We start from the raw sequence: 15,637 nt of genomic DNA on the forward strand, positions 1-15,637 counted from the left end.
AGAGACTTTGATCCTTCTGTTCTTGACATCTAAGTATAAATCTGTAAACAAGCTGTTGACCACAGCGCAAGGCCTATAAGCAGTAGAGTCTAATGCCTTCACCTTTAGTAGTATTCAAAATGACAATTTTCCAAGGCTTCAGAAAAGAGAGCGCAGTTATCTCTGAGTTTTGGGTTCCCGAAGTCTTTCTGATCGTTCTTTCAGGTACCTCCAAACCTGAATAGGATGTGGATTAAAGAAACCCTGTTTAGCCTTCTGCCTCTTATGATCAAAAGGCCATATATAATAGACGAATTCAGCTGGGTCTGGACAATTAATGCTACAATAAAAATATAAAAAATAATAAAAATATTATAAATATATATTTAATATATATTATATAAATATATATATATAAAAAAAACATAAAATTGCAACTACCTCAAGTTGCCCAAAATTTACCCCCAAAAAAGAGGTAGTAGTAATGTCCTTTTGTTGACAAAAACTCATGATACTATCTAGAAGGAAAAAGAGACTACAAAAACCTGCGTTTATTTTGTCTTCCACTGCGTTCTCCCATTTTTTCCTCATTTGTACTCAGTCCTGTGTCATTAAGGCTCAAGAAAAACAACGTTACTGCATCTTGCAGTATTTTTGTCTATATTCACCATTTTGCCTGTTTGCTTGACTTGGCAGCAACACCTGAGCAGCCTGTGTGGCTTGGGATGGCACCCAAGGATTTTATTTTCTGACTTAGAAGGAAAGAGGAAGTATCTTTCCCCACATAGCTCTCACCCAAAATATTTGAGGGTTGAGCAGGGGATAATTTTGATTGTTCCTAAGGCTGGTTTTTGACTGCTGGAAAAGACTGCATGTTATTGAAATGAAGCAGATTGCGGGTACCTCGATCTCAGATATGGAAGTCTGTGAAAGGTAATACAGGTCCTAGCGTGCAGGGACTGTAAAACTCCACGTGCGGGACTTCAGCTGCCTTTTTACATACAGTCTATGATTGGTTTTGTGTGTGGGGGATGTTTCCTTGAGCATGGCAGGCATGTATGCTAGTAAGGGAGGAGTTTTGAGTCTAACAAAACTGCAAGCTCTCATGAGTTTGTTTCTGTTGCCTTGACAGATCTTAAATTGCAGGGAATATAAACTGTAGTTGAAGGATGTTATCTGTTTACATAGGCTTACAGATATATATGATCTGTTTGATTACAGTACTTTTGGAAAGCATGCCTGCTATCGCCCTTCTTTTCTGCACGTCGTGGATATTAAAGTCTAAACTAAAATGTGTGAAATTTATTTCTGCTGGCTGCATACTGAATGAACTCTTACAATAGCTTTTCGCTTCAAACCGAAGGCTGGGCAGCCATGTCTTACAAACGCAATGCTTGTATTAGAGACGTTAGACTTTTGGATTGCTTAACTAAGTTCGGTGCCAAAGGGAGATAGCATAAATGTTGCCATTTAAGACTATTGCTCAGCAGCAACCCTTTACACAGTTCTTCTGTGCATCAAAGTAGTTTGTTGCCAGTAAGATCAGAGAGTACACTTGGAAGGAGAACGCATGTTCTTTTGCTAATTCCCTGTGAAAGTTACAGGATTTATTGCAAAGTTTGCTGTAAACCGACAAAAAGGTCCATAGAAGTTGGCTTGGGTATAAGTGACTCCTTTCTTGGTAGTTCCTGAAAGGCGGCACAGAGAGTCAGCTACTCACAAGGGACAAAACCTTGACATCTGCTTGCAGTTATGGAAATAGTTTTGTTTATTCCCACTCTCAAGAGATTTGTAAGAGTATTTCTTAAGGCTCTTAATTTAGAAAGATACCGTGCTGCAGAATCAGAAGTGCCGAGTGGCGCTGTTTTGCATCCCGTATTCATGGAAATGAACTGCTGTAAGGCATGATGATGTGTCTCTGTTGTGTGGTTTAGGAAGTTAAACACTAAAAGTACTAGGGAAAACATGCTGCAATGAAACTAGGTTAGATTGTTCAAGTTTATCTGGTTCTTTGAGAATCCAGTTATGCCAACATAACAACAAAGAGGAAAGGAACAGCACTGTTGATTCAAACAAAAAAACCTCAACAATGGATAAACACTGACATTTTAGCCACGTCCCTGTCCAAATTTAAGTGCTTCCACATTACGCTAGATGAAAAGAGGAGAATTCCTCCCCACCCAAGGAGGTTTGTTATTGATATCTTGAATTTACTTGGTTTGTATGTCTTGGAGATAATTTAACAGTAGCTTTTGTCATTCACAGGTCAGGTTTATTTTTCTCACTATGGCCAAAATCTTATATGTAAAAGCAGATTTTGATGCCTGTGCCTTACTTTTCCAGATTTATTCACTGTACTGATGATTCCCCTGATCCTTCCTTGGACTACGAGGTAAGACTCTTTGCATGATTTCTAGGTAATTTACATGAATTGCTCACAGGCAGGCTGCCATTTGTGCTTGGGTATGTGCCCATAAAATTTTTTTCGTTTGTTTTAATTGTGTTGCTTGGGCCGTGCGGGGAAGCCTGGTTAAGCACTACAGGTCATAAGGAGTTCATTTAATTACAAATCAGAGATGAGATAAAGTTCAGACTTTTGACGCTTCCTTGCGGTTTCCTCTCATGTCTGTCAGGTTTTGCCAAGAAGGACAAGTTCAGTAGCTGATAGTTGTATATTCTTGATAGTATGCTGCTTGTGAATATCACAACTGAGGTTACAAAGAGAGAAGCTAGCTGTAGGGGCTGGGGACATCCTGAACTGAAGTAGTCCATCATATCTTGTTTCAGATGCTTGTTACCAGATTAAAATGTTAAGTTAGCAGTGTAGATATTAACAATGCTTTAAACTGTTCCTGTGGTGCTGTAGCTTTTATGGTAGCATCTAGTCATGTCTCTAATAATTTTTATGTAAATATAGCATTTGTCATCACCCTGTGGGCTTAAAGGACTTTAGAAAAGTGAATTAACTCAGTTTTTTTTTTTTAAAGCACTATCTTAACGTGCTTTAAAAATACAGGACATCTGAAAGTTGGAACGAAGAGTTTAATGTTTGCACTGTAATTAGGAGTGTCACCTTTGATTACTGAGGTTTTTCTACTGCGGTTGATAGGTGTTGGGATTTTCCAGTACCCCTGAGCAGTAATTGAGGCCCTCAAAATAATGGATCCATCTGAATACTTCAGCTTAAGAAATGCAGAAGCTTGAGAAAGTGCCAGAGATATGCTTTAATTGCCAGGCAGTCTGTCCTATTGACTATAATAGTTTGGTTACTATTTCTATCCCATGTCCTTATTTTAACTGGTTTGCGCCTTCACAGGCGTCACAGAATTCTGCTTGGGTGTATACCAGAATAGAGGTTGATTTGGTTAAATTTAATTCTGCTCATCAGCTCTTTTGACTAGGGAGCGACTTTCTGCCAATTCCATGACAGATTTGTTGTGTTGTACAGCAGGGTTTTTTTGTTTTCCATGCTTTATCATTAATGTAACTTTGAAGTTGTTTCATCAATAATTTCACAGTTATAAATGCCATACAAAGTGGAAGAACATAAGATAATTCAGGTGGGAAAGGGCCTCAGGAGGTCTCTAGTCCATTCTCACACTCAAAGCCGGGTAAGCGACGAGATCAAATTGGGTTCCTTGGCGTTTTATCAAATCTGGTCTGAAAACCTCAGTGGATGGAGGCTGCGCAGCCTCTATGAGGGAGCTGTTCCAATGCGTGACAGTCCTCACAGTGAAAAAGTTTCTTTTTATGTCCACTCTGAACGTTTCTGCTTTGAACTAGTTTGGACTAGATGGTCTTTAAAGGTGCCTTCCAACCAAAAGCATTCTGTGATTCTATGAAATTAATATTAAGTCTAATTGCTTTGTAGTATTTGCTCAGATAATTATGTGAACTGCAGGTTAAGATGGTTTTGTTTTCTTGTATCAGGAATAACTTCAGAGGTTGTCTTATCATTACAGCAAAACTGTAGATCTGGAAAATATACCCGTTGACAAAAAGTTACCTGTTACTTTTCTGAAACAATACTTTTATCATGTGGTTTTACTCTATAGCTTGTTCTTCGCAAATGGTGTGAACTAATCCCTGGTGCAGAATTCAGATGCTTTGTCAAGGAGAACAAGCTTATAGGTAAGGATTTTCGTAAAGACAGAATTATTAGGTGAAGTTCTGAGGAGGTTCTCTGATTCCTTGAATTAGCACTAAATATGCAGAAAGTTCTTTCTTAACACACCTCATTTCTGGAATTAACGTTTTCTTCTTCTTTCTGTAATTTAAAATGTGGCACGTCATGTTTCTCCTTCCACTGTACTTGAAAGCCTGATGACATAGCGTGCTCAATATTACAGTGGGAATATTCTTAATTCTAATTGCTAATTCAGAAACTTTACCCAAAGGCTGTTTCGTGATTCTTTTATATTCAGGAGCAAATTGCATCATCTCCCACTTGCAGAATGAATACAGAGGCAATTAGGTATTCTGCTGATAAAATGTGACCACGTGGATGCAGAAAGTTGGGGAGGTCAGAACGTGTCTACAGGTGTACGAGGTGTCTGAGCTCATATTACATTCAGTGTAGCTTAGTCAGAAAACTTGTTGATCTGTTACTCTGGTTCAAAATCCTAATGTAAAATGTTTCAAGTGGCACTGAACAGCTAGGGTATCCGTGGCATGCAAAGAGCTGGTGGGTGCATCGGGAGACCTGTGACAGCTGGAAGACAGGCAGATTGTGCTAGAGCATGTATTTTAGGCAGCTCTAGGGTAAATTTAGCTGAATTATACTCCTCTGGGTGTATTGACTATTCTCTGCTGACTATAGCAGGAGCTTAGACGTCTAGTGCACATACAGGTGCTTGGATTGAGGGGCTTAATTTCAGGCTAAATACTGTTCTGGAGTTTGAGTTAGTTTTTGGTGTGGTCTACCATGGAATCTTTAAAGATGAACAGAAATGTAAATAGCACAGGACTGGTGCACATTTGTCCTTAACAAGATTGAATCCTTCTGCTTAAACTGTTCTAACAAGCAAATTTTATAGCAGTGATGTAGCAAAGCTCTAATCCAGACTTTATAGGAAGGAAGGTGATTTTTTTTTTTTTTTTTTGCTTTAGAATGAAACCAAGTTTGCTCATTTTGTCTGTCTCATACCTACATATTCACAAGCACCAAGATGCATATATACAAGTGGTCTGTCCAGGATTCCTTGTGATGACATGGAAGGGATATTAGCTATCTAGTCCTCGTTGCTTTTCCTGGCTTCTCAGCATGGTGACTATGTGCTTGTTTTGGATGTGCCTTTTTGTACCTGTTAGGAGCTGTCAGCAATTTGTCGCTCCATCCTGTCCCACCTCTGTGAATCATCAGGAACGTACTCCCTGTTCTTTGTTTCCTGATCTGGGTGTCCTATGGAGCCGCACATAGATGTTTTGGGATGTGCTAATCTAGGTGCTGTCAACACATACCATTCTCAATTCTCATAGCCCTTTTATTTGGCTGTTCCTTCTGGTGCTTCTAAGCTCATCTTCCCATTCTCTCTCCATCCATGCCAATTGCAGGGTTTATTACAGTTCTCTGTAACAGAGTTTATCTTGCTAATAGCAGAGCTTCTCCATTAAGCCGGTATTGCTTAATGGCTACTGGCATAGCTTTCTGAAGGGGGAAGAGCTGAATCCTGTCCTGTTATGTGCTGCTGGAACACCACAACTGCCAGAGATATGCATCACTGTATTAACCTCTAAAACATTTGAATGTAGATTTATTATAGAATATATATAGAGAGTGATATTTACTTTCAGATACCTCAGAGCATTTGTATACCGGCTAATTAAACACTCTGTATATTTCACTACTAGGTTTTGAAATAGTAGATCTACCAGTATGGGTTTTTTTTAGCTAGCACTCCAGCTGCATTTCTGAAGACAGTTCCAAGATTTTTCACAATATGTTCCCATGCTCTTAAAATTAATAAGCCTGTCAGTCAAACTAAGGAGTGATACTTGCACAGTATAGTGAATGATTTTCCAGTTATACATCTGCATCCCCTGAGATGCCACCATCTCTTGGTTTTTGTTTTTAGACCTGAGTTAGGCTTTGCAGTGGTATTAATAATTCAAAGTTCCACTGACATCATAAACTTTGTATGAACTTTTTTAAAGAGCGCATCTTTGGAGGTAGTCAGCATTGTCTTAAAGTATAACTTAATCTCTGTTTTGTATATGGTTAAAACAGCAAACTGCCATCATTGATGCATCTTTCTTGGGGGATTCTAGCTTTTTCTTTCCTAAATAGCATGAGTTACTCATTCTGCAGTGATGGCACAGGTCTTGATTTGACATTTGTCCGGCAGGGAACTGCAGTGGCTTATGTTGACACATCCTGTAGGAGAATTTCTGTCACTTAAGATGCATGCAATGTATAATCCTGTTGATGTCAGCTTAAACTATTGTCTTGTAGACAAACAAATGTCTGAAATTAAGAGCTTGTGATGTAGCTGGAATAGTTTATCTAATGTCAGATATGCAAGACAGCCCTCGAGGGGGGCAAATGGAAGAAATAAGGTACTAGACTGCATGCCATCGCGTTGATTTTAGGATTTAAGGTTTCACCTGTAGTGCCTTATCAAACAGGCATGCTTTATTCCACACTTAAAAAATCGGTTAAATGAGAATCTTTATGATACGCTAGGATCTATCGTCTTTGCTAATGTGCAAGCCTGGCCTCTACCCCTTTCATTTCATGACCAAATTCTGGTCCTTACATCTAATGTGCAGAACAGAAAAGGTTTTTGACCAGAGTAACCAGGGGGAATAAAACTGAAAGGAAAAGACAGAAACTGGAAACTTAAATGCAGGCAAAGGTTCCTCCTGAAATTCACTTTAAAATAGTCAGAGTGTCCATATAAAATGAGGTTCACAAAATGTAGGGCAGAACTGTTCAAGGAAAAAATTCCTAATGGAAGTGCTTTAAATATTGGAGAATAAAGCCAAACAGTAAGTAATTCTTAATGGTTGAAATTTGGGAGAACCCTGTCTTCTGAAATATAGATGACATGCATGTCTCTCATAACCGCATTTTGTCTGGTTGGGTTTTTTGCATGCCTAAAGCTCTTTATAATCAACTAAAATTATTGACAGGTATATCACAGAGGGACTACACTCAATACTACGATCACATCTCTAAGCAACATGAGGAGATCTGTAGATCGATACAGGAGTTTTTCCAGAAACACATACAGTATAAATTCTTGGATGAAGACTGTAAGTATCTTAAGACTTCAATTAGCAAGGGGAGTGTGGGGGAGGGAAAGAGGATGTTTATGAAGGTTTTTAAATACTTATTGCACGCATAGTTACAAAGACTCAGAAATTAACTCTTTGAAGTTCTTTTGCAGGGTACTGAGAGGTTTGAAATTGAAAGGGCTTGCAGGGCAAACTCCATAGAAATGAGACCTGTCCTCCCGCTCCCTTGCTGTTGCTAAGCCAGGCTCGTTTCCTCCACAGCGCACCGAGTTGCAATGTGCTAAATTCCAATTTACTTCTGGAGATCAGTGTTAAAACGAGTACTTCTCAATAAATAATGGCATCCCTAATATTTTAAGTCTGTGGATATCATCTCTCTCTTCATAGCTATTGCTTTCACAGGGCTTGGTTCTTTTTAACTTGAGTAGTTTTTGAATGGCTATAAAATTGGCAACAAAAATACCCAAAAACCCTGAAGGAATAGGCTGGAGCTTTTCAGGAAAACACAATGAATGGGTGAATTAGCCCTTCAGAAGGCATAATGATTTTTTTTTTTTTGAAGGCTTTTTCCCCTAACACTTGTTTTTAGTTAAGAAAAATTCTAAACCTGAGAAGTGAGTTAGGAAATGCTTAAAAAAAGGTATTCAGCAGTAAGAATACTTGTTTATAAAGATGTTGTCAGATGTTTGCTGCTAAATTATTGATGTATTATTCCTTGAAGAAAGGATTTGTAAGTTTCTTTTCAAGAAGTTATAATAATTTCTCCTAGAATATTGATGCGCACAGCAGTTTAGCTGCTGAAACTTTTGAATAAAGGCCACAGTATTTGATACACCTAAGCAGCCCAAGTAAATTGTCTTGTTCTTTAAATGTGGAGTCCTTTGCAAATTTTATTGGAAACAGTTTCTTGACATGGTTTAGTGAGAATTGAATAGTGTTTGGTTGTGATGGGTGATCAGTAGTGGTGAAAAATATGATGAACAAATTTAAATTGGGTCTGGCATGAACCAAACCTCAGTTTAGTAAAATACATAAATATGAGAATTGTCTGGCAGTTGTGTTGTCTTCTATAAAGCTTTGAAAACTCAACCTTCAGGTAAGTTTTGAACATCGTTAGGTATTTTGCTGAGCCACCCGAGCAATCAAATAGATCTCTTCTTTCTGGGTTTCTGAAAAAGATACCTTCTAATGCCAGTCTCTGTTATATTAAAATTCTTAATAATTTCACTCTGCAGGGTTCCTTTATTTCAGTCCAGAGAAGTTCTCAAGGGCCACTGCTTGGAGAAGACTAGTAGTCTGGAAATCAGTATACTAATTTAATAGGTCCATAGCCCTAACGTTTTGAAGTAAGATCAGTCATATAGATCTGACATTCCGATTACTGTCTTTTAATTTTCCTCTGTGTTCCGGCATAATTTCAGCGGGTATGTAATCAACTGATAGATAAGAATTCGGGGCACTATTTTTGGAAATTCATGCCTAGATTTAGGCTCCGAAACTGCTGTCTGGTGAACTGAAAGGTCTGAAGTGTCATCTTATGTAAAGGACGTAAAACTATGCCATCTGAGTTACCTTCTGGGAAAAGGAGGTTTCAGGGTGACCTTCTGAGATGAAGGTTTGTTAACCTTTTGTTCTTAGGCACTAAATGCTGGTGACTTGTCCATCTGCAGAGAAATGCCATGCAGAAAATGTTTTCTGTTTGCTTTTTTTACCACCTTTCATTCATCACCCATCATATCCCTTGATCCACTGTCTGGTAGCATATGTGTTGTTAGCAGTAAAAATCTGGGTTTGCTTGTTTGTTTGCTTTTAAAAGGAAAGGTATTATAGCTTTTTTCCTGACTTCTTGTTTCGTTGGGGATTTTGATGCTGTTTGCTCTGCTTTTTCCAGTTGGTCTGGTAGCATCTCCAGATGGAAGAGTTGAGTCAGAGCAGCTGAAGCATTGCAGAGTCAGAGCAGTAGGATAACAGATGGGTGAATGCTTTATAAATACTTCTAAATGATGTTAGAATCTTCTAAATACCCTTCATAAGAGCCCAGTAAGAGCAGCATTCTGGAGATATCGATACTGTAGAGTCGAGCCTTGGCCTACCCTCCATTTTGAGCAATTGCTGGTAAAGTTTTACCACAGTCTGGCTGGCACACGATGCTCCTGCCCTGAGGTGGCCCCTAAGAAGAGGGAACAGTTCAGGTTTTCTTCTCTGTTCAGCGTTTGTGAGTGTCCTGAACTAGTCACCTATGTGCAGTCAGTCTTAACAGGGATGTAAATTCCACTAAACGCCATTAGCCTCAATGATTGCCATAGGCTTGCTTTAAGCTGACAGGTGTCATTTTATAATAAAGCTCAGGTGGAAGTTTTCCATCAATGAAATATGACTAATGAGAGTACACAGTACAGGCAACAAGTTCAGTTGAACAGCTGGAGAAGAAACTTAGAGTTGCTGTGCTCCTCTTCACATGATGACTTAGCCACCAAGGGCTTGTCTTCTCAAGAAAATCATAGCACTTAATTCCGGAGTGACATTTCAAATTGACGTAACTGAGCTTGTGCAAAAAGCTGTGTGGATTTTTTAGCCTATATGGTCAAAAAGAGTTACGTGACTGGCTTTGGTGCTGTTGAGTTGTGGTTTGCCCTTAGCCCAGCCAGCTTTGCATGAAATGTTAGATTAAGCTGCTGAGTAGCTTTATATGCATGAACGTGATCAATCAACGTCCCCGTTACTGACGGGCAGCTTCCTGAGTAGTCGCTGAGGCTCAAGTGTTCTTCAGTCATATCCTGAGTTTAGTTTATCCCACATGTATTGGGAAATCTCTTAGCAGAAATATTCCCTTCCTTATTAGTGAAGGAAGTGACAATACAGCATTTGAGATGTTTTTAAAATCTGTCTTTTCTTTTTCTTTCCTTCTGCTAAACTGGTACAACTTCTGCATGTAGTCATGCCTGAATGCTTATCTGTCCATTTCCCTAGCTGAATAGAAAGACAAAGATTTGTTTAGCCATACAGAACAGAAGCTAATAGAAAGATGCATGTACAAAGAGTCACGCTTAATTAAGTCAAGGGGAGGGACAACAATGGAGCTACGCACGGCAGCTTTGCGTCAGTCACCGAGTAGCAAAGGGTCTGTTTGAAAGAGTTGTTGATAATGGGTAGGTGTGCTGTATCTGCTCTGGGTTACATTAAACATAGCCATTTCACTGCCACCTCCTCCTCAGCACGCCCACCAACCTCTTTGTTCCTACAACCTGTTAGTCTTGTTATCTGCTAAGTCCTGATCTCCTTCAAGGAGGAAATTTCTCATATTAAATGTTTGTGCAGTGTCTAGCACAGTGGAGTCTTGATCCTTCCTTGAAATTTCTCCATTCTGCTGTAAACTGACAGCAGTAACGTCGACGATGAGCTTCTCTCTGTGCTAAGAGTTTATCAAATGTTCTTCACTGGGAGGGGAAAATTAACAGAAGAAACCAGCGTTAAATGGAAAAACCCAGCAGCCGATCTCTCGGTGCATTAACACTAGTTCTTTAAACGTTATCAGCTCCCTCTTGGAAATGAACCTAATTCTGACTTGCGGTTCTTTAGACATACTGACTTTGCAGGTTGTGCTGTGTACACAAGTATCCATTCAGATTTAGACATCTTCTGTGAAATTGTATATCTTTTTAAAATTAACATTTTTTTTTTTCCTCCTTTTCAGTTGTTTTTGATGTGTACAGAGACAGCAGGGTAAGTGAACAATAGGTTGTATATAACTGTTTATTCTGTGGAAACTATTCCTGAAATGCTACAGAGATGAAGCAAATACTAGCTTCGTCTTCCTAGAAGTGGTCCTGGGTGGGGGAAAAAACAAACAAACAAACAAACAAACAAACAAACAAACAAACAACTTGATGTTATCATTCTGTTCTCCAGGTCTTTTTTGATGTTAGACATTGTGCACAGTGGGAGAATAATAGGATTAGGGGTGTAAATATGTCTGTGACAGTGATGTAATTATTTAGTAAATACCTTCCAGAGAAGCAGTCTGTCTTAAAGCACATAATTTTGGCTTCAGCTGCAGTTCTGTCAGTTCTGTGAGTCTACTGAAGGCAATTTAGTTTCCTTTTAAGATGGGTACTTAATCAATATCATGCAACATTACTAAATTGTTTTAGCAAAGCACTACCTGTTGCTAAGGTTCCCTCTGCATAGTGCTTACTCTAGGTGCTTTTGATGGAAATGTATCTGAACATTAGCCAGAATGGCTGTGATATTTCAAAAAATAAGGCGGGGGTGGTATTTTGCTCACTAAAAAAAATATGGGGGGATTCTTACAAAAAATCATTCCTTGGGCTGCTTTTTTTTTTTTTTTAATTCCCCCTGTGATGTTTTTCCCTAGAGCATCTGAACTCATTGAAACTAGTCATTAATAGTTCTTCAGATTATCTGTGTGAGGTTGGAAAATGATAACTTGTACTTCGTATATGGAAGTCTAGGCTAGGAAGGGATAGGGCATAGTTGTTAAAAGAGTATATGAATGTGGTGTGCCCAGTTTGTGACAGATGGAAGCTAATTATTATTTTTTTTTTTTTCAAACTGCTCCAGCTGTGGTTCTGAGTGCTCGGCAGATCAGAACCCTGAACATCCAGATAGTGACAGAGTGGGGAGAAATGTCCCATCTGAACTTCAGAGTTAGTCACCTTGACCTCTCCTAGTGTCAATGGAGAGACACAGGTCAGATGAATTGTGCTTGAGAGACATACATCTATTGTTTTAAAAGCAACCACAACCAAAAACGCATTATGTAGCCTTAAATCTCAAACCTGATTTGGGGAATCACATTAGTGCATGAGAAGTAAGTCTTTGTTTTAGCTTAATTTTTTTTCCAAATCCTAAAACAGAAATGCAAAAAAAGGGCTATATACTTTTGCTATATACATTTACGAGTCCCACTTTTTGACTTGTTTACAGTTATGGGATTGGAGAAGGTCTTCATTTGAGTTGAGTTGGGAGTATTTGTAGTAAGTCCTGATTCTGACTTTGAATGCTGCTAAAGTATTTTGTAATTGTGTAATAGTAAACCATGCCATAGGTCACAAAACAGAAACTAAACAGGAATGCGTGTCATGTGGAAAACAACTATTGTACTGTTACTCAGCACGGCTTTTAACGTAGGTACCTAAAATCGGGCTATGGGTTAAAAACAGCCACGCTGAATGGTAATGAAAATTACCTGCCCAGGCTCAGATCGTCAGACTGGAGGATCCTGTCAGGGAAAATGAGGAGCAACACTTCAGCATTGAACCGGATTCTGCTGTTGGGTACTCTGCCTCACAGCTGAGGCATGAAGACAGATGATTTAAGTAAAAGGTTTCAGCCTGTGTGATCTGAAATGAGCAGTGTTTCTTCATCTGTCAAGATAAAATATATCTGTTTGTAGATATCTCTTGGTCCCTTCTACCCTCATGTCTCGTAAACTGCCAGATAGCCCTTTGTGTGTCAGATCCTCCTCCTTTCACACATACTTTTGTGGTCTGCAACTGTATTATTCATCGCTCCCTTTGTATGTGAGTTATAGGCAGCAAAAGAATATAGAGTGTTGCCGAGTGTGATTAATTTCCAGAGCCTGTGCTCCTCATCAGGCTGGTTGCACGGCAACCTCACCTACAGAATGAGAGAAATGTCCAGTGACTGCTAATTTTAAATTCTTCGAACTCTAAATATTCAGCTCGGAGAAGCTTGTTCTTTGATATGGTTGTGAACGAGAGCAACCCCCTCCCCGTGCTTGCTTTAGTTCCTTGAGAGATGGTATGGAGTAGGCTGCCGCAGGTCCTGCTCGTTGAGTTGGAGGGCGGTGTAGAAGCAGCGGTGGCCTGGTTGAGAACAAGCTTTTATGTGTCTGCCTTTCCTGTTACGCTCTCTTCACTGAGCTCACCTGAGCTAGTGCCTGACTTTGCAGACAAGCCGTCTTTTAAAGAAGAAACGCTGCCATACAGTCTTCCAAGCTAGATGATCTGGAGACCTAGTCCTAAAGAGGCTATGTTGCAGGACTGGTAGCCTGTTTTCATTTGGATCCACTTCTTTTTTTGTGCTGCTAGCAGTTCACAATCGTTGTGCAACAGCTGACAAGCCTGAGAATCAGATCTGCTGTTGCTCTTTGCGTCTCCCAGGTGTTAACAACTTGTCACCATGCTCAAGACAAGTCACTGTGGTAAGACAAAGAAATGCAGTGAGGGGCTCCAGACCGCTGCTAGCTCACAGCTGCTCTTGCCAGCGTGCAAACTACTGCTTGTGTCTCCGCTTGTGAGCGTTGTCACTGTGCATGAAGGTGCAGCTGGAGTTAGGGAGATGTAACAGTTCAGTTTGCATTTTATCTATCTTTTAACTTCCTTTAAACAGTCTTTGTCATGGGCACTTCCTTTCAGCAGCGTCTTGCTTAATGCTTTAGTAAAACAAAGCGTGAAGCTGACATGAGATGGTAAATCTATTGGTTCCTGGTTTAGGATGAAGAAAAAGACCTTATGTAATGCAGGTTGTTTGTTTGTTTGTTTGTTTTTTTCCCCCTCCAGATATGCACAACTTTGCTTTCCTGGCTTGTGCATTTCTGTGCTCTCATATGACAAAGATTACTAATACCAGAAGATGGCAGATAAATAGCTTTACTACTGCTCTCTAGATACACAGCACAAGTCATCTGAAACTACATTTAAATCATGACATTGCATGTAAGACTCGAAAGAGCATTTAATCTTAAGAAAAGAGAGTTTGGTTACTGACCCAGAGTTATATACACTCCCTTTAATGAGCGCTAAAAAGGCATTTTTAGTTTGTTTTACCACTTCTTACCAATTTGCAGCTACCAAAGCTCAGTGCAGACTTAAGACCATCTCAAGGAAGCAGTTGGTGTTGTAGATGGTGTACTGCTGTCTGCAGGGAGGGAAAAGTATTGCTGGGTGCTCACAGAAAACAGGTCTCGCTTTCAGTAGTCTTAAAACCAATTTTCAGTTTTTTCCAGGGTACATTTCTTCTCTCGAGAAATGATCTTGAGTTCCTATGAAAAAGCTGTATGTATTTGTGGTGAGGAGGACTCTCTGTGAAAGGCTTTCACAGGGAAGTCCTTTATTAAGTATAAACATTTCTGATGCAAGGAAAGATTCTCTGAAATGCTGAACGAACTTTGCCAGCCATCGCTTCTGTCTGTGATTAAATTGGTTCATCAGCTTGTTTTTCTAGTGCGATAGAATGAATCTAAAATTACAGATTCCTCCTCCTGCTGCCTTGGAGCTAACAAGATGTCCCCATTAGCAAAAGTAAAACATCACTTACAATGAGAATTTGTGACTGCCTTTTGAAGAGGAACAGAGGTGGAAAATGATAGCAGAGCTTGCCCCGGTTTGCTCTCTGCACCAATGGTGTCAATATTAGTGCAGAGGTGTCGCAACTTAGCCGTGCAGAAACAAGTGAGAAACCACTCAGGTCGGTGTCCCCACAATTCGCAGTTTCTTTTGTAGCCGTTTGGTTTCACTGCTGCTGTTGTGGTGCATTGGCTTCTTCAAATTTGCTCTGCGAGAGCTGTACCCCATGAATCTGCCGAGAGAGAGACCTGCGAAAGCCTGCGTGCAACCACACTCACCGGTTGGGGTGCTGGCTCCGCTCCAGTCTACAAGTAATGTCACTGGTTTCATCTGTGCTGGGACTCCCCCCACCTGCATGAGTAACTCGCTGTGGATGATAACAGACCAGCCAGAGCATTTCTGCTCTCTGTTGTATGGGTTTCCATGCGTTTCCTACTCTATGGTGCGTTAGTGCCTGTGGGGGTGGCCTAGGCAGTGTGGGTGGGAGAGGAAGTCTCCATGTTACCCTGTGACTGAAGGCTTCAAAAGCATCTTTATAAGTTAGAAACCAGATGGCTGTAGTGTAAGTCATTGAAGATGTTTGCTGTTTGTACCAAGACAGGAAGGTTCTCTTAAAGAAAGAAGATCCTTCAGGAATGAGGGAAAGAAAGAAAAAGCAAAATAAATTTCTAGTAGCTATATGGTCTTCGGCTTTGGTTTCCAATTTCAGTTGATCTTTAATAAACACAATAAACCCCTTCAGTCCTGCTTATGTTACAGTAACCTTTTTCTTTCCGTATTTGATAGATCTGACTTCTTCCAGATGCCATGGTTGTTTTGCAAATTCTTACTACCAGTTGTATTCCTATTTCATTATAGTTTATTATAACGTTTTGTTGTATTAGAATAGATGACACGCTCTTGGGTAAGAAAAGATGGCCCTGTGCTGGGGGTTGCACCATGAGGTGGTTCAAGGAACTCAAACTATTTTTTGCTCCTCCGCAGGCATCTCTGTTACCTTTAATAAGTCATGTTAGTCTCTCTGCTTTCATTTTTCACTTGTAAAACAGGCCTGCTGTTGTGCATACTACCAGAACTGCTTGGAACACAAA

General features: G+C 39.8%; 1 protein-coding gene across 2 annotated transcripts in view; it reads left to right on the top strand.

Annotated features, from left to right (window-relative positions):
- Positions 1-15,637, top strand: part of CDC123 (cell division cycle 123) — a 35,332-nt gene that overhangs the window by 15,225 nt on the left and 4,470 nt on the right. The window contains exons 7-10 of one of the 2 annotated variants that reach the window (XM_087764916.1): positions 2,323-2,371; positions 4,035-4,110; positions 7,111-7,233; positions 10,910-10,938. In XM_087764916.1, the coding sequence (XP_087621042.1) occupies positions 2,323-2,371; positions 4,035-4,110; positions 7,111-7,233; positions 10,910-10,938 (277 nt within the window). The remainder of the gene's footprint in view (positions 1-2,322; positions 2,372-4,034; positions 4,111-7,110; positions 7,234-10,909; positions 10,939-15,637) is intronic. The other variant, XM_087764917.1, reaches the window with a different exon arrangement.

The sequence above is a fragment of the Nipponia nippon genome, unplaced genomic scaffold (assembly GCF_047370975.1).
Source record: "Nipponia nippon isolate SJK-2023a ecotype South Korea unplaced genomic scaffold, ASM4737097v1 scaffold_3, whole genome shotgun sequence".
In the NCBI taxonomy this organism is placed as follows: Eukaryota; Metazoa; Chordata; class Aves; order Pelecaniformes; family Threskiornithidae; genus Nipponia; species Nipponia nippon.